The sequence below is a fragment of the Phasianus colchicus genome, chromosome 12 (genome assembly GCF_987193195.1).
Source record: "Phasianus colchicus chromosome 12, bPhaCol1.hap1.1, whole genome shotgun sequence".
NCBI classification, from domain to species: domain Eukaryota; kingdom Metazoa; phylum Chordata; class Aves; order Galliformes; family Phasianidae; genus Phasianus; species Phasianus colchicus.
This window is the reverse complement of record NC_143447.1, coordinates 7,091,419-7,115,567: the sequence shown is the minus strand read 5'-3', so window position 1 is coordinate 7,115,567 and position 24,149 is coordinate 7,091,419. Positions and strand designations below refer to the sequence as shown.

The following is a 24,149-nucleotide window of genomic DNA, read 5'->3' as shown; positions in this document are numbered from 1 at the left end:
ATGAAGATGGTATAATGATAAGAACCACCACGCAGAGCTCTGAAACTTTTCCTTCACAGTGGTAATAATTCACTGGAAAGGAAGAACAACTGAACATGACTGGATACACGTCACGCTCTTAACGTGCCTCATTATTTTCCATTTTTAGGTCTAGAAATTATTTTAAAGTGGGATATGCAGGTAATTGAAGAAACAATCCTCAAAGAGTAACCAATGGTGTTCTGTGAAATAGCTTTAATGTACTATCTACAAAGAAGCTGTAAAAGATGAGGTTCATTTCATAAGTTTTCAGGGAGTGTAAAATATATCTCCTAGTACAAAGTGTAAGGAGGGACAGTTTCAAATTGTTTTCCATATGCAAAGAGAATAAGTAGTATTTAGCATGATTTGTAAGGAAGATAAATAATGAGAGATTATTAATAGAATCATAGAATCATAGAATTACTCAGGTTGGAAGGGACCTCAAGGATCATCAAGTCCAACTGCAGCCTAACCATAGTACCCTAACTCAACAACAAATCTCTGCTAAATCATATCTCCAAGCAGATTATTGTTAATCAAGCCTATAACAGACAGAAATCACTGTCAATTTTAAAAAAGCATTTGTTCAAATGTTGAGAATAGTCTCTGTACAGTTGAGTCTGACTCAGAGAAAGAGATTTGGCTTCCTGAAGAACATCTTTTGCATCAGTTTCCATGCAACTGCCTATATAACAACAGGAACTCCATTGAGCAAAATTGTTGAATTTTGATTATTTCAGACTGAAATAAATGCCTCCCTTTGTATTTCTCCATTAATATTCTTCCAAATTAAGAAATTTTCAGTAATTTTTATTTCAAATCAGTAATTTTTATTTCTCAATTTGTTAAAATAACTTGCAGGAGAGCAATAACACAGTTGAGTGGGGAGACGACTGCACAGGATACTTCATTCATATTTAATTTTCCTAAAAACAAAGTAACAGATGGAGCTTTCCTAAACACAAACCAATATGGATCATTCTGAAATAAGAGAACAAATAGGTATCTATAAGCTACTGCAGATTTTTGCTTATTCACTGTAGGCTTAACCAACATGTAAGAAATAGTTTCTTTTTTTTTCATACTTGACAGCTGGAAAAGGATTTTTAATTCAAAATTGCACTCCTATTAAAGCCTATAGTGCTGTACTAGAAAAGAGAGCCTTGGTACCATTGCTGGTTTTGGAAAAATCTGAATTAGCAGCCGTGCGCTTAAAGAAATGATGCACTATGTTTGGATAAGCAGCTCAAGATGGAAGTTCAGCTCATGCCACCTGGGTTTCAGCCCCTTCTTGTCACAATTTCCAGAAGTACTTACACTCTTCACTCTCCACTGCTGCATAGTTGCCAACTTCTTTGAAGCTGATGTTTCCCAAGTGCAGTATTCCAGCCACGATCTGTAGCACCAACGTCTGTTCCTCTGCAAAGATCCCAATCACACTCATTGCATGCTGGGAAGAAAAGAATTTTTAAGCAAAGAATCTTTTCAATGACTCTCTCCATTAAAGTCATTTCAAATTTTTTACTTTAAAAATTCAAGTTTTTCAAATGAATTCAAATACTTAAGGCAATGAGATTTCATTATCACCTGAAATATCAAGGTGCACCAGATATCCTACTTGAGCATTTCTGTTTTTCCTTTTTAACCATTAACTGCAGAAGCATTTACATACACCACTTAAAGATGAGTTGGCTACACAAATTCTGGAAGAATCAAACTTGCAGAATAACAAGCACCTGCCCTTAAGCTTCACACTGAAATCAATTTCACTGCAAAATGCAAAACAAAGAACAGTTTTGTTCCCTCTATACAGACAGTTTATCTGCTGAGATTAACAACTGTGAAACTCAAAAGCAGCACAGTCTGTCTGGTTTAGGCTATTTCAGCCACTTAGTAGAAAATGACTGACTGCATCACTGGCTTCTGAGTACATGACAATATACAAGATGTCTTCTCAACATAACTTTTTCCAAAATACCAAAGTAGCTAGAATCTAGAAGTGATTTTTTTTTTTTTGGCTGAAATTTCTGATCATGCCTTCGAAATCCCTTTATGCAGCCTCCCAGTTGTGCTGTTTTAAACAGGAAGAAAAGATTAGGTGCTATCAAGAATCATGGTGAAACAGAGTCTTCTTTTACATTTTCTCTAATGGAAGTTCCTCACCGTTTTCACATTCTCCATACTGCAGATTCCTAACATACAGTTTGTCTGCGCACAATCCAAGAATTTGCATCATTATGAAAAAGGACAAACAGAAACAAAACACATTTCTGTACAAAGATGGAATTGTGGCCATCGTCTCAGGATTCTTAGACTGTAACAAAGATTCTCCACAGAGCAACATACATTCTCTGCAAGTAAAACATAATTTATGTATGTTGCCTGCACATGAATTTGTCATTCCCACACCAATGTCTTTGCTACAAATGGACAGTGAGATGAACACCCACTGCTACACAAATCAGTGTCAAGAACTCACCAGTGTTTCTTGGAAATCAGATTTGTCATTGATGTCATCTACTTTGTAAGACCCAGAGAGACTGAGATAGTAATAATAATCCATACTGGTAATGCCAAGACTGCTTTTTTGTTCAGAAGAAGCCCCTTCAATTAACTAGAAAATAAAAATCTCCACATTAGTCACGGGGTAAAAACTTTCAGCACAGATAAAGTAGGTCAGAAACTGGTGACTGAGCCTGAAATTACTGGAGAAGACAAGAGTAGTGCTGCGCCAGGCTTCTTATTCTTTCACTAGCTTGATGTGAAAGATCAGATGCTTAGTTCCATTCTCATAAATGGTTTAGTAAACATCTAGCATCTTTACCGCAAAGATAAGGCAAAGCTGCTTCTCCAGTCTTCAGCATTTTACCTAAATCCTCAAAAGCAACATATTTTCCATGCTTGCTGAAAGACAAGGACAGTTGCAGATGTACAGCAGTGATAGGAAGAAATGAACTAATCTCCAAACAAAATATTCAAAACCCTGTGGTTTTCTAATTCTCTGCATCAAAAAGCCTCTCTCAGCCACAGAAGAAATTCAGAAGGGAACTGCAAATTGTTTATATACCTCAGAAGAGGAGAGTGCACAGCTTCTGGAGCAATTCTAGCTCCAACTCAGCTTTCCATCTTCATAACAACACTTCAAATGTATGTGAAGCTGCATACAGTCACTTACTTACATTGCACTGCCTTTACTCTAGTTTTGTAGAGCTTGATTAGCAGTACTTCAGCAGATAAAGAACTTTCATGTCAAAGGCCAGAAAAGCTTTTTGGAACATAAAAACCTGGGGATGTTTGGAGGATTCAACAGATGTTATCCTACCCGTCCCATAAAAGATAATTAAATCTCTATTTCAGAGCTGTCCTACAGAATTCTAGAGCAGAAAGTATAATTGCATAGGTAAGTTTATAGAGAGAATGGTTGGAAAGTTCTCATTTTCCATTATATTCTATGGGATTTCTTCGTAAGGGAGTTATCAGTGAACTTCCAAGCTGATCATTTGAAGTACTTTCTTCAGATGTACATTCTTTAGACGAAATGCAGATAGGTCTATGTTAGATGGTGCCTTAACATGCTACGAAGTTCTTTAGTGATATCCACATCATCTTTTTAAATATGCTTTCAATAACCTCATTGTGTTGTGAATGACCTTTTAATCAAAAGGAAAAACTGGTACAAGTTATTTCAAATAACTCATAAAAGAGCTGTAGACTTCTGACCTGGTAAAAAATGTGAAAACTCCTCTCTCCAGGATTCCTCATTACAACTCGAGATTTTTCCAGTAGGAAGTTGGAGATTTTCCCTCCATCTGGCTCTCCACCTGGGCTAAACTGGATTTCAAAATATTTCCCCTGCAATAAATAATTAAAGCTGATGAATAATTAGTAAATATTAAATCATGTACTGCTTGTACTGTATTTCAAGGACCATTAGTACGATGTTGATCTTTCTGAACACAGTGACTTAGCTGGTTCAAGAATGATGTAAGCTTAGATTCTTGAACTATCACATCTTCCTTCTTCCTTCACTTATACAGAGCTAGATTAGAAATAATATGCCACATGGTAATGCCAATGCAGAGAAGCAACGAGGGGCTTCTTCCCACCGCTGAGATCCTTGCTTAGCATAGAGGAAGCCGTAATGACCACCTGTAATGGAAGTCAATTTAGCAGATTTATGACCAATGGGAAACAGTGTTGTGCTTGAAAGCAAGGTAAAGCAATTATTTTTACCTTTCAGCGATGCATTTATCACGTTAACATTCACACTGGCTTAGGAACAAATATCAGATTTGTAAACCTATGTGTAACTTTTCTGCAGTGTAACCCATAGCAAGTTAGCTACTGAACACTTACTCTCAATATTAACTTGAGTATCTTATTAGGACAGACAGAAGATTGTTGCTGCCTACTTTCTGTATGTAATAATAAAGGTATTTCCCATCAAAGAATTCTAAGAATGGTTTCATTTATTAAAAAATATGCTTTTAAATTATATCGTTGCATGTGTTTTACTGACCTGGATGTTTTGTTACTGTTATTTGCTTATAGACCGAACATTTCATAATTTTTGACCAGCATGTACTGCAAGTGTAACAAATTTGCAATCCATGCAGAACGAAATAGAGGCCTATCAACATATACCATGTATTTTAAAACACACTAACACATTATATTTTATATACATGTCCTTAATTTGTAGTCAATCTATATTATATTCCTGAATAAAGCATCTGTAATAGCACAGAAGTTGGAAAAATAATGTCTAATGGAGACAGACTTACAAATCTGCTCGAGTTGTTGTTCCGCACAGTTTTTGCATTCCCAAAGGCCTCCAGTAAAGGGTTGGACTGCAGAATTATATCTTTCACATGCTAAAACAAAAGAAATAGAGATAAAAAAAATACTTTTTTTTTTTTTTAATTCATAGGAATTTTCCAGAAAACCACAACAATCTAAATTATTTATAAAAAAAGCACTAAAGTGCAAGTGTGGAAAAAATCCTTTTGGATGGATAAGATACAGAACCTTTTATCAGAGTTTTTATGTCCCTCTCTTTTCAAGAAAATTTAACAAAATGCCTGAGGCTGCAAACAACTGTTCCTTCCATTCACTGTTGGGCAAAGCAACGCAGCCAGTAAATTGATTTGTTTTTGTTTTTTTTTTCTTGTTATTAAATAACTTCCTTCCTCCACATAAGTACTTAAATCTTGCAGGGTCTGAAACTACAACCAATGAAGTCTGAGCAGCAAGAAATTTAGGATTCTGGAAGTGCTTGAGCCAACTGTTTGGAGGCCAGTGATGTTGCTACCTAGCAATCTGAGACAGCCATAAGCAATCTGTTACTATTGCTTTTGTATTTGCTCCTAGAAGTTGGAAGTATGGTCTAGCTATTAGCTATACTTAATGTATGCTTGGCTGTGTAAAGAAGACTGAATTTTACTTCAAAAGAAATTGCTCAAGGCAACTGACTTTACAGTTCGTGGTCTTCTATAGACAGACACCAGTAGCATAGTTAGTAAGAAAAAGAACTATTTATTGTTTTAACTAGTTTTCACAGATACTAGGTAACCTCATATAAAAGGATGATATTCCCATTGTTGGCTCTCAAATGTATACATACAAATCAGATTTAATAGAATTAATAAAGACATGAAAAGCCAGCTCAGTTTTCAATTGAGTATCAAGCCAGGAGGAAAAAAAACAAAACACATCTACTAACAGGAGATTGCTGTTCTCAACCTTCAGAATAGAACAGTAATTAAAGTATCTTTCTTACACTAACTTAAAAAAGAAAAAAAAAAAAATCAAACTTGTAGATATAATACTTCTAACAGAGATCATTCCAGGTCTGTGGATTTACCCCATAGGGGCTCTCATCTCAGATGATCTCCAGGTATGCAGTGCATTATGTTCTTCAGCTGTCTCAGCAGTTGAGGACAGGCACACATTTACAGCTGCTCACAAGCTTCTCTGGTAGAATGTCTACTGGCTGCCACTGCCTGCCACGGCAGAGCTTTGCCATTCTGCCTCCGAACTCAACCTTCAGACTGTGCTCACACTTTAGTATTATGCTGTATCAACTCACCTGTACTTTAGGGCCACCTCCTGAAATTTTGGAGATGTAACTCATGATATACTTAGCAGCCACAGTCTTCCCAGCACCACTTTCCCCACTGTGAGAAAATGAGACACAAAATACACCTGTTAGTTTTTAAATAACTAAGAATTGATAGAGATATTTTGTACAACCTTGTTATTACTAACAATACTATAATAATAAATAATAATAAGTAATTCAAGTTTTACATCAGGTAAGTTGATAACAGACTGTCATACAATATTGTAGTGCAGATTTGTTTATGAATAAATAATTCTGAATAAATCATCCTGCATGGGCCCCAGAATCTTTATGGGAATTCAAAGTCAGAAGTAGTGTAAATTGAGAATTGAGAAATAAATATGCTCAAAATAAATCAATTCCCAATTAAATTAAGTGGGATTTCAGATCTTAATATACAAACTCATTTGAAACTCCAAGCCTTGAATGCCATGCCAGATGCCTACTTCAGTTCAGGAATCTTTTGTTTTTGGCATTCCTGAATGAAATAATGAGACGTTATTAATCACATCCTGAATGACGGAAGAACCACCTTCCTGTTCCTATACCTCTTGACACAGGGTACAAGAAGTTTTAATATTCCATACTAGCTTTCACAATTCCTTCCTTCCGCTACAATATTTCACTTCAATTGTGAATACAGTTTACAACATCAGTAGTTTCATTTTCTCAGAATTAGTAAGAGCTTCTCAAGACGGAAGGACGACCGGCATACCAGGCAATGCAACCTCAGTGCTTTATTGCATACCTTACAGCTAATCTGTATTTGAGCAGAATTCCTGCAGGCTTACATAAATGTTGGTTTAGTGTCATTAAGAAAAAATATTTCAGATATCTTTGTGTGAAAATTTGTGCTGTCCTTATGTTCCTGAATAATTTCTGTGACCGTTGGCTCTTCTGTCTTGTGCCTACTTGTTCCTGGATATGGATCAAGCACGCATCTTTTCCTGTACAAATTTTAGCTACGTTTGCCAAAGAAACATCAGCGTGTCCTGCACAGGAAAAGGACTTGCTGAGAATGTCAACACAGCTCCTTATCAACATGACTAATGGAGACATTTCCAAAGGTTTTAATTCTGAAAAAGCTCCCCACGCTGTCAAGCTGCAAGTATCATTTTACATCTTTAAAGTTTCCAAACAGTACAGAAATACTGAAATGATTTTGTCAGAAATGTTTTAATGCATCTTTTCCTGCCTGCAGTTTCATAGATCAAAAAGGTGAAAAAATACTTCTTGATTATCTCAACTGTATCAACTTTTATTATTCAGTCATCTCTTCCTAACAATCAAAGACAAGAAAGCCTGTATTATTCATACCTATGACACTCTGAGGCACTGACTGAGTTTTCTAAATGGCAAACCATTGTTAAAAACAGCAACAGTTTGATTAGTAGACAAATAATAACTTCTTCAAAACAAAATTTACTTACAGTAAATTTGCTCTTCCTGTAAAACAAGACAGACAAACCAATCTAACCTAAAACGGATTCTTAAATTGATAAATGCATTCGCTGCTGGATGTTAAAAAGGATCTGGAGCCAAATACTCAATGAATATGAGCAGATATTATTTATCAAGAGCTAAAAATATAGCACATTTCATTAAGATTTTCTCATTAACCTTCTCCTCTTTGCTCAAATTAAGCGTGGTTTACATTAATGATTCCGTAGTGTCTGTCTTGGAATGCTATATGGAGGCACATCGTTCCATTTTATTGTTAGTCTCTATTTCAATGTAAGTTCTCCTTCACATTAAATGAATTTGCCTAGAAGACTGAGTTTTTTCAGTTTGACTCAAACATACACATCCATACTCTCAAATTTTCAGTATTAAAAGTTTATTTGTCAGAGACCAGTAAATAGCTCCAACTAAATTACTGCTGAACAGGATGATACATTATTTATGAACTCAAGTAATTTTAGCTGATGTCTTCTGCCACCAGTAAGATCAGGTACTCAGCTCTTATAGGAGAATGATTCTCATACAGAAGCTTTTCCACATACACCTTACTGCTCTGCTGCTATTAGAACTATTTTAAGATGATTCAAGAATATTTTTTTAGCTAGAAGTACACAGATTTTTAAAGGCAGAAAAAATGACAATAATGACTGAAAGTAAGAAGCAGATTAAGCTGCAATTTTCTTGGAGATTTTTCTAACACCATATGCTCTCAATCACTAACAAAAAAAGAATGCTTTGAAAGACACATTGTTTTTCTAGAACTATTTGCAACGTCAGAAAAGCAAAGTTTTGTTCAGAGAAGTTAATTAATAATTACCTGCAATCAGAATAAGACTATGAGCAGCAGGAAATTTTTACCTCCTCCTTTCTTTTCTTCCTTCCCTTCCAGAGGAATTATGAGGGCAGCTCTGAAAGTAATGCCTCCGATTCTATTATGTTGGCCAACAACATCAGAGTTGGATGTTAGTGGTAAGGCAGCAGAGGTTGAACCTTCCCACCAATATCCCATTACATTTTGTTGCTATGTGACAGATGGCAGCAGAGGGGCAGTCTGACAAATGGTGTCTGACATGGAAGTGCACATGAAGCAATGGGGTGGAATTGAATTTCTTCACGTGGAAAAAATGGCACCCACTGAATTCATCAATGCTTGCTGAACATTTATGGAGACTGAACAGTGGATGTGAGCACAGCAAGGTGGTCGGCAGTGAGTTTCAGCAGCAGCAACAGTGACAGTGGGGCACCTCTGCCGGTACAGATTTTTATAAGCATGGCACACAGACTCTTGTTCATCACTAGTGACACGCATAGCTAATGGCACTGAGAAAGAGTGCTTCATAGCTGAGAATGTGCTCTATCAATAATGTTATCATACCCTTCATATCTGCTGTATTTTCCATGGAAATAAATAGGAGACATTACTTCCAGAGCAACCTACATATAATCCTTTGATTAGAGTATACAAGCAAGATCCAATACAGAGCCTCATTCTTCTCTCTAAAGTAACTTGCTGAGTGACATTTAATGTAATCTCCCTGGCTGTAGAACAATACAGGACAATAATAATTAGGGCAAGGTGGAAATTTTAATAATAAATATATATAAACAACGCTGTGTGTGAAAAGTGTTCTGTCATATCGGAATAAGCTTTTTAGATTGTTCACATACAAAATCCCCTTTCTACTTCAGAGACCTCAGTAACATAATATCAGAGACATAATTTCCCCTCTGCAACTGACAGCTATTAACTAATTTTTCTTACTACATTAGACTTACATTTCTACCACTCCCTCATTAGAATCTAGCCATATTTCCAGTTAGTTTATGTACAGGAGTTTTAGAACTGTCATTTGAGTTTTATGGAAAGTCAAGATATAGAAGTTGACTAAAAATCTCACATTAAATTTCAATCTTTATAGGCTGAAGATATATGCTAGTTGTTTACTAAGAAGTTGGGGTTATAAGTGATCTTCCATTACCGTACCGCCCTAAGGTTAAAGATGCTGTACTGTCATTTCAGGCAGTTGTCACATATGGTTTCACTGCATCTGAACATTGCCACACAGAAGTAAAATGTAAACTAAAATTACAAACAAGGAGGTCTGGAAAACTGCTTTAAGGCAACTCCTGGCAGAAGTCACAGAAAGCAAAGTCTTCAAATTTAAAGGCAACACCTTAGGAACAATCTGGAGAAACGTTTATAGCTACACAATTGAAAAATAATAATCATAATCACCATGCTTTTAATTAAAAGAAAATGGTAGTCTAGAAGGAATTAAAAATCTTAAAAGAAAACCCTTCATAATTAGCATCTAGCCTGGACAAGTCATTGCTGATGTTTGCAAGGGCTGCCACTCCCAGTGAGGAAGAAATAAGAACAGCCTGATGCAGCAGACACAAGTTTATAAGCTTGGTTCAATAGAGGCTCCAATGAAGTATTATGCTCAGTACCAAGAAAGTACCAAGAAATCAAACTCCAGCAAAGCTGCATTGCTCAGATGAATAAACTCCCTTTTTATTCTGCCTGGTGTGTACAACACGAGGGAAGACAGCCACAAGTAGTGCTCCCTCCTCCCACAGAAGCACACATTCTGCACCTGCACGCAGCCCAGCCACAAGCCAGCCCAGGAATAACATCACTGCATACACTGCTAACACCCATTCAAAACAGCTCACGGCTCCTCAGCAATGATTAGACGCGTACATATAATTTTCTTAGCACATATACGCAATTATTCCACTAATGAAATAATCTTCTCTGGCCCTGGAAAAGTTGGCTGGTGAGATTTTGATTTTCAAAATGAGTGTTATGGCATAAATAAATAAATCAACAAACAAATAAATATATACATATGTGTTACAATCTATTCAGTCTTTCAGAGAACTGTATTTTCTTTCAGATTTGCTTTCCTCGTTAATTCCTTGACTTTCTGAAGAACTTCTTCTATCAGTGTTTAAATGCATCAGTTAGAATCCAGGAACTAAAGATCCTGGCCAAAGGTTGTGTGGCCCCACATCCAACAAAGGTCCCCGACTATAGCGTGACACCTCTGGGACCTCCCTTCACCTGCCTGGAAATCTGCTCCCCACAGTTTGAACACACATCCCTTCCCAGGGCTGGAAGTAGAAGCCACAGGTGCCCAACCACATGCAGTGGGAAGACAGGTGTGCAGCAACCCCTTCCCAACCTTTCCTTTGTCTCTAAGTGCACCATCAGACAGATGTGACTGAACTAGCCCAGGCTACACAGGATTTCTCCCTTTCCCTCTCTGCAAAGCTCTCTTTAAAAAAAACAAACAAAACTGACTTACAATACGAAGAGAGAAAAGAAGGAAAAATTGGGTTTGTTTCTCTACTAGCTTGCTCTGTTTCTTCTGTTCCAACACAAATTTTCAGTGAAGCAATCCCAAACTTAGACTAGCTGTGAAGAAGATAAGCAAACCAGCACCTCTTAATAGCCATACTGTCATCATCACTCCTTTCCCACATGGCAAAGACTTATGGAAAAAAATCATGGTTCACTGAAATGCAAGGTCCATTTGAAGCTGCTCATGTTCAGCAGACTTCTGTGGAACTGAAAACAAACAGAGCTGTATCTCAATTTTCTGACAATCAGCAGCTTAGGGGCTGTAATGCTACAGTCCTTGGCTGTATTAACAGAGTGGTAGATGTGTAGCTAAAACATCCATTTCACACCAGAGCTGCAGGATCTCAGGAACCTCTGGTCAGCCAGCAATTTCAGTGCTTTCTGCTCTATGAAATAAAGTAAAATGTAAGGAAACAAAATGGAGAATTTAATGATACTTCAGTTTTAAGCCATATCTAGTGACATCATTTTAATCACAAAACATGAGATGTACCCAAATGTGGGCAAAGTATTAAAATATCAAATGAAACAAAATTAATTTTATGAATGGCTAAGTCACCTGATTTCAGAGAAATAACGGCGTCCTAGAAAAATGAATACCACTGTGAAAACTATCTGAAAGTCTGCAGTTTTTCCAGTCTGCAGTAAGACAAATCATATGACAAATAAACACTAGAAAGGAAGAGGAACTCTTTGAAATGTCCCTACCAAACATTTCCCAATTTTGTAGTATATTTTAATTAATTCCAGCAGAATTTGCATCATTTGTGCACAGACTGAGAAAGAATTCACTCTGCACATATACAGTGCAGGAACTCCTAAAACACATCATCCATTATTTAAACCCAAGAATTCTCCTAAGAATTTTAACATGTGAATTCAAAAAAGCCTGCAACTCAGCTCTCTGAAAATGTAATTCTTCTGTATTTAAAAAACCTTGAGGCACTAGCAATGTATCAAGAATTGTGCTTCGTATTAACTGTCCACAACAGTTCAAGAATTTTCACTATAAATTCAGCTTCATATGAAATATTCCAAGGCTCTGGAATGTGATTTTGTTCAAAAATCAAAATAAATATCAATTTTACCCATGCCTAACAGATCTGAATTTGACCAAATGGGACTGGTAACTTCACATGGCAACAGGCATCAATCTTCCAAATCAGATGGCAGCTCAGGGAACTATTCAGAAGTACGAGAAACAAGAGTAAGAGAATCTGAATTTGGAATTTTTGAGACACAAGACTCCATGCTGTAGGTAGCTGCCCATAACAGGAAGGCCATTACAGTTTAGCAAACCATTAATGCTTGGCTGACCTTCCTATGTGCAAAACCAACAATTTCCACATACCTACATACACTTCTGCTAACGTTGAGGGGGACAACTGTCTGCTTTTCCACTGCATCCCGTCACCAAAGAAAGCCTGGCCTGGATGAACCCCAGGCACTGATCACGGGAAATAAGACAATGAATCTAACTTACAAACAAATATTCCTCAACAAGGATCCAAAGCAGCTCATCAGTGAGAGTTGCAACCTCTTTTCTTAAATTCAAAAGCAGTTAAATTCATAGTGATGCCTGAGTGCTCCAAAGAAAAACAACTGAAAGCTCAGAAAGACTGTTATTAATAGAATATTAGCAGTTTAACTTCAAATAACCTTCTTCCTCTTACTTTTCCCTAGTTCTTGACTGATCCATTCCAACAGACCAGCATTCTCCAAACTTCTTTGATCATGCACCCAACCAGCAAGACACTACTGAACACAGGCACCCAGTATATGCTTATAACTTAGTTGCTTATAGATTATATACATGTACTACCAATGTTCTAATCCTAGAACCTAGGTTCTAATGTTCTAATCTAGGTTCTATGTTCTAATCCTAGAACCATCCTAGACCCCCCCCCCCCATTGGATTGCATTGTAAACCTTAAAGGGCACGCACTCCACTTCGAACACCAGTGCCAAAGGCAAACTGCAATTTCAGGAGCACCACAGGGAATTTCGTAAGTCAAAGGATAGATAACAGGCCAGCTCAAGTATCCTGTATTTCTGGGTCTCTGTATGCTTTCTTTTATCATAAACCATCTAGAAGTTCACAGACAAGGCCAAAGAGTACCTTCTGCACCCAACATTCACTGTTACTTAAGTAATGCCTATCATTAAACAAGTTCAGTAATTTTACAGTGGATTCTCTCAGCGTAATAATTCAGATGGAATGACAGTAAGGAATAATTGTTAGTATCTGCCTCCTCCTTTTGCCTCTGACTGAAAGCAAGTGAAATTCTGAAATGAACAAAAGTGTATTTACTTTTGACTGGAAAAAAAAAAAAACCCTAAAATGAACATGCTAATGCAGCCAGTGTAGTCAATGTGAGTGTCAGATTTAGCTAGCAGTGTCTGTGGCTGCTGTAGTTGTTAACTCTCACGTAGTCATTTGAGCTATTGCTATTTGGTGATGGGCACGAAGCTGGCTATGAGAGAGAGATTTGTTGTTAAGCTATCAGGATTCCATTGGAAAACAAAATGGAGGGTCAGAACATAACCAACCAACCTAGAAAACCCCAAAATATTCAGTGGTCATGAACTCAGAAGGTTTTTATTAGTATAATAAAAAATAAGCTTTTCCCTTCCTTGAAGTTACAACAGGAACAAGACAAAATATTTTCTTATAGATCTTTTTCTTACCTAATAATGACACATTGATTTTCTCTGTCAATAATCATGTTTCTGTACATACTGTCTGCAAGAGCATAAATATGTGGTGGGTTTTCATATTGTGCCTAGAAGGGGAGATAGAGCATACATTTTTCAACATAACATAACATTAAACAATGCAGAAAGAGACAAATCTATTTCAATTGGAGGAACTATATTCCTGGAAAAAACAATTTTCAAACCCACTTACAGGAATTTTTGTTTGTTTAGTTAAAACAAACCAATGCCTGATTTGTTACTGATCTTTTTCTCACCCATAATTCTCTCCTGAAGTATGTAAACACACCATTCTAATAATGGCCCATAACTGAAATATATTACTTGTTCAAGACAAATTGATATAAGTTAAGCCTATCCCACCAATGCTCATGTGCTAACAATAAACTACCTGAGCCACTACAGCCTGGTGCTGTAATGGGATCATCCTCAACCACTGCACCCACCCAAACTGGATGATTTCCCTGGTCTTCTATCCATGGACATGCCTGACTAAACAGAGCAGAAAGCAGAATTTTAAGTCCATAATGTCCTTGTACTGCAAACTCTTCAAGCATTATTTTCAAAACCAGCATCTATTTTTGGCATCCCAATTTTCCTACTCTACTTGTCCAGTTTGTGACATCTCTACCCATATTCTTCAAATCCACTAATGGCCATTTTGGTTTCTGTGCCACAGTTTAAGCAAACAGTAGCTTAAAAAGTGCTTTTGCAGGAGGAAAGGCTTCAAGGGGAAAAATCTGGTGTGGATTAGAGTTAATCAATGCAAGTATTTTCTTGAGACGCTAATTCTGTGTTCCAGGGAATTCAATTTGAGGACTCTGTATATGGTGATGGGTATCAGCCACGTTCTCCCAGGTTAATACAATACCACCAAAACCCAGAAACAAATGCTTCCACAAGTTTAAGCACGTGGAATAATATTTACATCCCTGCCAATACTGTAGTACATTGCAGACTGCTTTACTTACAGCTCCCTGGTACATTTCAATTTCCTTTTCCCCGAAATATGGCATTTGCTTGAAAGGATTCACAGAGATTAATACAGAGCCAATATATGTCTGTATTCAAAAGTAGTTAAGGTAACTACAGTTTATATATAGTCTCTTACCACCAGATACTGCAACAGCCTTTCCATATATTACACAACAGGATACAGCTTCAAACAATACAGCAAAAAGAAAGCTTAAAACAATTATTAATAAAAATGAAATTAGAAGGCTTACAAGAATATAAACATATTTTTCAGTGGGATACTTTCATATTATCAAAATATTTATTTTAGGACAAGTTAAGCACAGGAACATGTATTACAGGCCCAAGTCCAACACTCCCTGAACAAAAATACAGAAAGGAAATGGTATATTTGAACTGCTTTGCTCCTTTGTAACTGAGGAGATCATATTGTTAGTATTGAAAAGATTGTTTTGACCTTCACAGAATGAGCTGTACTGACACATTCTGATCTCATGGAGATTGTGCTGAGCGTGCAGACAGATGGAAACCACCCGTACTGAGCTGAATTGGACAATTACTCAGCTGTGTGCACAAGGCAGGGAGCTAAGGGAGTTAGGTAACGCAGTGCTGGGGTGATATTTTATGAGTGTAACTGTTAACATTGAAGACATTTCCCTGGAAGACATATTCTGCAGGCTACCCTATGAAACGTTTCAGTTTATTATTACTCCCAGAACTTTTTTTTGCAACATTCTGAATGTCAGTATTTCACAGTTCCACATTCAGCTGTACATCCGCCTACACTTACAGTGTAGGTAATGAATTGTTCTATACACAACTGAAACAACTGGTACTACTTTACAGGCAGGACTGGTTCTTTGAGTTGGAAGTTAGCAGTGTACCCATGTCAGTGAGTTCAAAATACCGTGCTGTTGGTTTCACTGAACAAGCTGGGATTGCTCACAACTAAACTTACTATCCAAGCTTTCCATACCTAAGTAGGAAAACTGAGAAATTTATGCTGCTGTGTTAGGCTGCGTAAGAACCTATTATGCTGGTGCCCCAGACAGTATCACATTAGTCACAGAACAACTATAAATCAGTGAACGTAATCTCAGTATTATTAATTTGCAATGCTTTCTTCATACATTTTTAAATCTGATTCAAAGAGTGACAACATCTGGGCCTCCAATATATCAAGCACTCGTTGTGTCAGTATAACCATCTGAAGTGATAGTTTTCTGTTGGTAACAATACCGTCATTTTCTGGGAAGAATCAGTAATCTCTGTGCAGAGTAGCACAGAGGAATATTCATTCATGGGTGAGCATAAGAACAGTTGAAAGATTCAAGAGATGGTCTCCAGTTTAGAACAAAAAGCCTGCACAGAACTGCAAAAGGATTATTTTTCTCCACACAAATGAATTATAATGCTTTTAAAAGATGAGTCTGATAACCCATGTGACCACCAGACCCCTTGGAAAGCACACAATCTGCTTCAGTAAAAAGAAAAAATAAAACATCTCTATGTTAATCTGGTACTCTCACTTTTGTAAGAAAAAAAAGCATTGAGCACTGAAGACTTCGTGGACATTGTGCAAGGAAGATGCAGGGCTTCACACTGACAGAAGTGTTTCTTCCACTACCAGGAAGAGTGCTACAGATTGCCCCAGTACAACCACTGTGAGAAATTCTTTGCAACTCACACATGAACTTACAAAAAACTTACACAGTTTGAGATTGAAATGTCAGCACAGCTACACCATGACTTCTCCTCTATTAGTCCTTGCTAAAGCTCTTACTGTCTGAGTATTTGGAAATAGTCAGGAGAACTCCTATTTTACTCCCATTCTGTTAAAAAGAAATTAAACTCTTCAAAATAACTGCTCTCCACACACTACTAGCTGGTACCAAAACCCAGGTAAAGCAGAAGGAACAGTATCACCACTGACTACAGGTTACAAAATTGATTACTGTAGCTTATGTTGCATTGTGGAAGCTAAAAATCAAACAGTGACTTGTGTTCTACATCAAGAAAGTCTTCTCACATGAAATTTCTGAAAACTAAAACATTTTTGGTGCTAAAATTTGTTTTTCTTGCTGGGTTATATATTTGACTATTTTAACTCTTTCACATTTTCATTAATCATAGTTTAAAAAAAAAAATATAGCACAAACATTGTAAATTTACAGATGTTCACACAGTCACATGTTTTCATCAGTCCATGATTCAGAACAAGTTGTAAACAGGGTTATGTCATAGGATAAATGCTAATGTGAAAGCATTAGAATCTGGGAGGTAAAGAAGATAACACCATCTCAAAACATGTATGTAAGGCTTAAAACTATTAACTCTTGACCATGCAAGCAGCACTGCTGGATTAGCTTGAGGGGTCACAATGTATGGAGCTACAATATTATCTTCAACAGTGACAAGAACCACTACACATAAAAAAGAATTGTACAGCATCTTAATTTCAACCTTCAGTGAGATTTAGGTTAGATATTAAGAGGAAATTCTTTACACAGAGGGTGATGACACTGGAACAGGTTGCCCAAGGAGGCTGTGGATGCCCCATCCCTGGAGGCATTCAAGGCCAGGCTGGATGTGGCTCTGGGCAGCCTGGTCTGCTGGTTGGCGACCCTGCACATAGCAGGGGGGTTGAAAGTGGATGATCATTGTGGTCCTTTTCAACCCAGGGCTTTCTATGATTCTATGATATGATTCTATGATATGATTCTATGATATGATTCTATGATACGATTCTATGATACGATTCTATGATACGATTCTATGATACGATTCTATGATACGATTCTATGATACGATTCTATGATACGATTCTATGATACATCCGCAGAGCCCAACTAAAAGCAATACTAGAAAGGATACAAAAATATAATCATCCATGTATCGCTTCTTTAGGTTCTCCACTATGGAATCTTCTGTGATTTTGGAAAGAAGGACCATATCGTCCACTCCGCTGTGCTTGACATTGTGGCTCTGCCAGTGATATCTGTAGTGCCCTTTGCTTCCCTGCAGGAAAACACAATAAGTATAAAAAAAAAGGTTACAATATTTCTCATTAGCATGAAATATCTGAAAGCAACCCATTCTAATTCCAATTTCCAAAATATACTGCTCACATTGAATTCTATCCCTTGACCCAGCTATTGAAAAGCACACACAAATGATGTCACCTTACACACCTCTGAACTATTAATTAAAGCACTGCACTGCCCTCCAAAAATAGAAATAGTTTCACAGGGTTTTGTGAATGTCTATACACGGAAGTGCTCTCAGACGTCAGGCAATTCTAAAACATGCAGGGAAAAAAAAATATTCCAACTGAGATACAGTCCTTAGAAGTTATGGATGCAAAAATTAGACTCTGGCACTGCAACTATTAGTAGTAAGGATAATTAACCATCTGAATTGTATTAAATGGGGATACCATGGATTCTCCATCTTGAGTCTTCTAATCCACAACTGGACATATGATGCTGCTACTCTCATAGAGCTGTGAGACTGATGTCCCAGGCATTCAGTGGTGTTCTGCAGATGATGCTGCACAGCCTGACAGGCTGCATGTCTGAACAGCCCCTTCTGAGCTGTTAGTCACTGTGCATAACTGACATCTGAATAGATAATCTCTCCCCACACTTAGAGACTATTTCAGGATGCTACTGAAAATTCTTAACATTTCAATTTGTACGAGTTCAAATCAAAATCTGTTTTTTTCCAGCTGATTTGAACTGCAGTTAGGTTTCTATGGATGCATCCATAAACACATTAAATCCAGTCTAGATTAAATGCTCTCTAATCCCAAAACTATTCCTCGAGTCTGACAGGTAATTCTCATGGCACTCCTGTATTTTTGCACTTGAAGTCTGAATTCTCAAATTAGCAATACTGAAATGAATACATTTTATACTAATAAATTGCCATGCATGCTGTCAAGGAAGAAGTGGTTAACAAAACAGTCATCTGGTATACTCCTCCTCTTTTTTAGCATCACAGTTTCAAACAGTGAGATGCATTTTACAGGATCAAGTCATACTCATCAGAATACATGCAACTTATTATAAAGTATTTTGCAGAATAACTTAATGCATAATCACAGATGGTAAAAAAGACCAGCTGGATTTGATCTCAAATTAGTTTGCGCTAAAAACAGACTCATTTGCCCACTGCAGACAGCACAGGACTTCTAGGCTTTACCCCTGTTTTTATTAAGTCTCCAGCTATTGCTATCTATCACCTATCTATCAGCTAACAACGCTGAAAAGTATTTGTAATCAATAACAAAAAGAATGCTTTTAAATACAGGATAGCAGAGGAAAACATGCCTGAAAGCACACAATCTCATCAGTCCTCTTAAACATCAAATAACCTTACATGAGCTTAGATAAAATAATAATCTTAAAACCATTTCAGTTCAAATAAGACATGTCCATTTCATATCTGCATAATGGAAGCAATGATGTGGAAGCACTGAGTAAATGAAGGAACCAACTAATTTTTGGAAATTGTTGTAAAACACATGACTGAAACCTCAGCTGGATGTCAGGTTATCTGAGTAAAGGGAAGTCCAGCAGGAAGACATAACTTCCTCCAGTGCACTCATCAGCTATTTGTGATATTGTGCTTGAAAAAAGAGACAGGCAGCATGGATTAAAAAAAGGTATAGTATAAAAATAAACACAGAGAATGACAGATTTCATAAAGCTATGCAGAGCGTGGTTTAGTATCGGAAAATGGAGTAAGCTACAGAAAACTTGTAAGAAAAGAGACTGTGGGAAGCAATCAAGCTCCCCATTGGAAGCTGTGATATCAGAGACAGCAAGGTCAGTGAGAAAAGGACAGAGCTCACAAAGCCATGGGATGTATGGAAAATGTGCACACAGTTTGTGTAACAGCAAGCTTTATGAAAGTCAGTGACTTTCAGTTGCTGACTGCAAGTTACACATTACCAGGCCAGAAGGTTCTTTCCAAAAGTAATGCAAGAGGGGCAGTGCCAGAGCTTACCTTGAGAGCTGCTCTTCCCAGTGCTTACCCACTGATTTAATGAGCAGCTGTCAGCAAATCCAAGTACCATAGTATCAGACAATCAAATGGAAAAGGCAGCAGTTTAAATGTCCACAAAACCAATTGCATGGAAGGCAGCTGACAATTGTAGCATCAAGTAGTTCACAGTAACGTTGAATTAAACTAATTAAACTAAATAAGTTCCTATCAGTAGTCTGGGACTATTTTTTCCTTGAAGCACAGCCATACATGCACAGAGAAGTGACAAACCATTGGCACACTACTATTAGACTTCTCCTATAGATCTAGAAATAAATGCAAGCTTTAACAGTGACTGATTTCACCTATATGTTTAATCTTTGCCCTCACCCTGCCTTTTCTCAGGAATCTAGCGCAGGACAGGCGGCAGTGGCTAGCATCTCCTCAGTGCGGGCAGCAAAAGAGACTGCTGTCCCTATACGACAACCCTCAAGTTTTTGCTCTTCCAACCGTAAGTCATAGAATGGTAGCTACAGAGTGATGCAAATTTATCAACTTCAGGCCCTTCCAACTGGTACTATCATCAGCTAACAGTTAACTCATTCCTCTATTGCTCTGAAATAGAAAAGATATTCCCACCATAAATCAACTGAATAAATCCATGTTATAGCAGTTGTAAAGGAACTCCTCAGGCCTCTCCAGTGCTGCACCTTTCCTAGAGGTCTTGCATATATGTTTGAAAATTACAGTAACTGCAATTCAGGTTTCAGAACTTGTTCAACAAGCAAATAATAGAAATGTACTTTAGATGTCTCTCCCAAAACTCTAACACATGGAAAAATTTTCCATCTCAAAATTATACTTGATATGCTTGTAATAAATAACTCAGACAAAATTGAACAAAATGTTCTTTGAGAAAATACAATTAGGATCATTTTCAGAATCAGACAAATAATACTATAATATATATATACACAATGTGGATTTTTAAATGATGACTTCAAGCGGTACAGTAAACCGCATTTGTAGAAAGCTGAACAGACCTAGCCAAAGAGTAGGAAAGAAACCAGGAGAAGAACTTAATAGGCAGGACTGCTACTCCTCATAAATTAATCCTAAGGGCTGATATTGTTCACTTACTAATGAAGAAGCACAGGCAGTGGACGGAAAAGGATCTGCTCATGGAATGGAAAATTCTAAGGAATGTAACACCAGGCAGGAAAAGTTTGCATGTAATCAAATTATAGTTAGCCTTGTCTTACACTCTTTGAAGGAGCTACAAGTAAACCAAGATAACTAAGCAAGCCGGTTTTAATAACAATAAACAATATGAATGGTAATAAATTTGGAACAGTGAAATACAGTATGAAGGTAACAGAAGCAAAAAAGAACATACGTAGGAACGATCATAGAGCAAGGTGCCAAAGGGCCAGCAATGTTCCTTTGTGGCGCAGAAAGCCAACCATATCCTGGGCTGCATCATCAAGGAGCGCAGATAGCAGGACAAGGGAGGTGACCCTGCTGCTCTGCTCTGCAATGGTGAGACCTCACCTAGAGTACTGTGTCCAGATACGGAGGACAGGAGAGACATGGACCTGTTAGACCATGGCAAGAGGAGGGCCACAAAAACTATCCAAGGGATGGAATACCTCTCCTACAGGCTGAGAGCTGGGGCTGTTCAGCCTGGAGAAAAAAAGGCTCCAGAGAGACCTGATAGCAGCCTGTCAGGACCTAAAGGGAGGCCATAAGAAGAAGTAGGACAGACTTTTTAGCAGAGTCTGCTGTGACAGGACAAGAGGAAACAGTTTCAGACTAAAAGATGGGAAATTTAGATTGGATATAGGAAAGAATTCTTTTTATATTTTTACAATAAGGTGGTGAGGCACAGGTCACCCAGAGAGGTGGTGGAATACACTGTCCTCGGGGACATTCAAAGTCAGGCTGGATGGGGCTCTGAGCACCTGATGGAGCAGTAGGTGCCCCTGTGCACTGCAGGGGAGTTGGACAAGATGACCTTTAAGGGTCCCTTCTGACTCAAACCATTCTGTGATAAATTACACCTCAGAATACATTTTTTCTTTGAGTCTTGATGCAGCTGGATTTCATTTTTAAATCCCTGCAGACCAAACTGAACCAGCAAAGTGATTTGCAAATAGAGGTTGTCCTAATGTATTTATTTCATTAGCTTAATGAAACAGTGACATGGGAAAGGCTGGGCTGGCACAGAGCTTGGCTGTCCATCCCTGGGCCTAGCAGCCTAATATATGTTTTTGTGTTACAATAAAGCCTAAACTGATGCAAAAAGATTACCCTATAAGTGGCCTGCAAAAAGCCACATACCTCTTCAAGGTAAAAAGCCATGGCTGAGAGCAGGAGTGAGTGCTATGAGCCTGGCTGCCAGGCTGCTGCGGCCTGTGCTTGGAGCAGCACACAGAAACTCAGCTGGGCCAAAAAGCTGGAATTAAAGGAGCGTATGGCACTGCTGTCAGCCATTATTATTCATGTGGTTGCTGTCTGGGGCTCAAAATCAGATCTGCTTTGCTCTCTGACAAGAATAATATTTATGAGTCACAAGACAGCCCTGTGAGCCAAAGGCCTACTGTTTGAGAGGCTCCACGGCAGGAGCTCAGCCCAGCACCAGCGGGCTGGGAATGGCAGTGCTGCCCTGCACACCTCAGCAATTTCACCATCTTCAGCATCAAGCCTACCAAGACTCTGAAGAGCCTAGAATTGACTCCACTGACAAGCTGCAAATTTCTCTCAGCACCCACTTGTTAACAGCTTAAGACAATAGCTACATGAATAGCAGGAACATTTTACTGAGGACACGAGGGTGACAGCACCATCAACATCGAGTGGATTTCATCACTTACTGCCAAGACAGTTCTGGAGATGTAAAAAATGACTTACTAACATTAACTACTTTCTAGACTTCTTGTACTACTTTTGGTATGACACGGTTAAAGCACAGCATTGTTTTGCTCAGGATGAATAATAAATATTGATGAGACATTTATTTTCAGAACTTTTGTTGCTGGCCTACACCTTGTGTTACAATAGGAACTCAGAGTTTCTTATTTTTGCCTTTATCATTGTTTATATATTTTTGTGTTATCTTAAGCAACACATATTTGATGTGGCTATAAAAAGACTGAGTCATGCTGTGTCACAACAGGGTTTTCTTTAAACTGGAGAAAAAGCAAATATTTTTGTATTTCAAGCTGTCTAAAAATAAAAATCTAAAAGTGAAGTGCTAAAAACAAGGGATCAGAAGTGACTGCCGATTCTGCCCCTGAGAAAGTGCCTTGTTTCCCTTGTGCTCCATCAATGCTGTCTAAAACACAACAATTTACATATCATAGAAAATAATTCTTTGGTTCCCATAACAGAAATAAATGCCACACTGCATTCCAGACTGCTGTTTTCAGTAGCAACCATTCATCCTCCATCACCATCCAGTAGGGACTCAGCCCCCATGAAGGATTAAGTATCAAATAATCCCAAGCGGGACCTTTTCTTTCCCTTTTCCAGTACGACAGTGCTATTGCACAAAATCCTTGTAGTTTTGGCAGTGTTTGTCCCTCCGCTCAGATTAGTATCATGAATACGACACATCATGCTGAAGGAGCTGCACACCACTTACTCTGCGCCTGATGTCAACGCTTCCGCAAGCTTCTTGCAATACCATCCACCAAGACAGTAAACTTTTACCCATCCAGTTACAGGAATCTTTCATACATTCCAATGAAAGAAAACCGTCTGCCCTTCTCAGTAGAAAATATTTTATAAGAACTTAATATGAATTTTGGTCCTCAATTAAGATAATTGAAACTGAGGCACCATAGTGGAAAAGTGCTTCAAAATAGCTCGTGTACATAATGTTAGAACAAACAGACATTCACTGCAATGATGTGATCATATATGAAAGATGTACTTAGGGGAAGACAGAAGGAGCAGCTGGATGGACAAAGATCAAGGACAAATAATTTAAATTGAACACAGGGGAAACATTAAGGGAGACAAAATATGCTGCTTAAATATTTGAGAAAACAGCAGAGCAAAAATTTCAGCATCTAGCTGCACGACAGACATTTCATACAAAGAACAAAAAATACCAAAAATGTATTAAAGCATGGAAACTACTAACAGGTTCATATCCCAAAAAATGCAGTTAGGGAAGAAGTCAATTCTCAGTTTGCTGTAGAGCAAGGCTCAGCCTAGGGTGGGTTCCAGAGCAGACTGACTCCAGAGCAGATTACATGCAGTGGGAAGTCCAGTTGCCCAAGCTCCTGCTCCCCACCAGACACTTAGCCAACCCATGTTGGGCTGCAGGTGCAGCAGGGGTGGCCCTGGGATATGTCCCCTGCACTGCCTGCTGCTCAAGGAGGGCAGGAGAAACCAGAGCCTTCTTACCTGAATAGCAAATGCACACCTGTAAAACAACACAAGCTATAAGAACAAGAGATGTTGACAGGGTACGCACATTGTGCCCATTTTCAG

General features: G+C 38.0%; 1 protein-coding gene across 1 annotated transcript in view; it reads right to left on the bottom strand.

The window, feature by feature from the left end:
- MYO1E (myosin IE) overlaps positions 1–24,149 on the bottom strand; it is an 87,324-nt gene that overhangs the window by 32,964 nt on the left and 30,211 nt on the right. Inside the window, exons 4-11 of the mRNA XM_090149278.1 lie at positions 17,535–17,678; positions 14,657–14,746; positions 13,659–13,753; positions 6,110–6,197; positions 4,806–4,895; positions 3,742–3,873; positions 2,501–2,635; positions 1,339–1,471 (exon numbers count right to left, since the gene is read on the bottom strand). Coding sequence (XP_090005404.1) covers positions 1,339–1,471; positions 2,501–2,635; positions 3,742–3,873; positions 4,806–4,895; positions 6,110–6,197; positions 13,659–13,753; positions 14,657–14,746; positions 17,535–17,678 — 907 coding nt within the window. The remainder of the gene's footprint in view (positions 1–1,338; positions 1,472–2,500; positions 2,636–3,741; positions 3,874–4,805; positions 4,896–6,109; positions 6,198–13,658; positions 13,754–14,656; positions 14,747–17,534; positions 17,679–24,149) is intronic.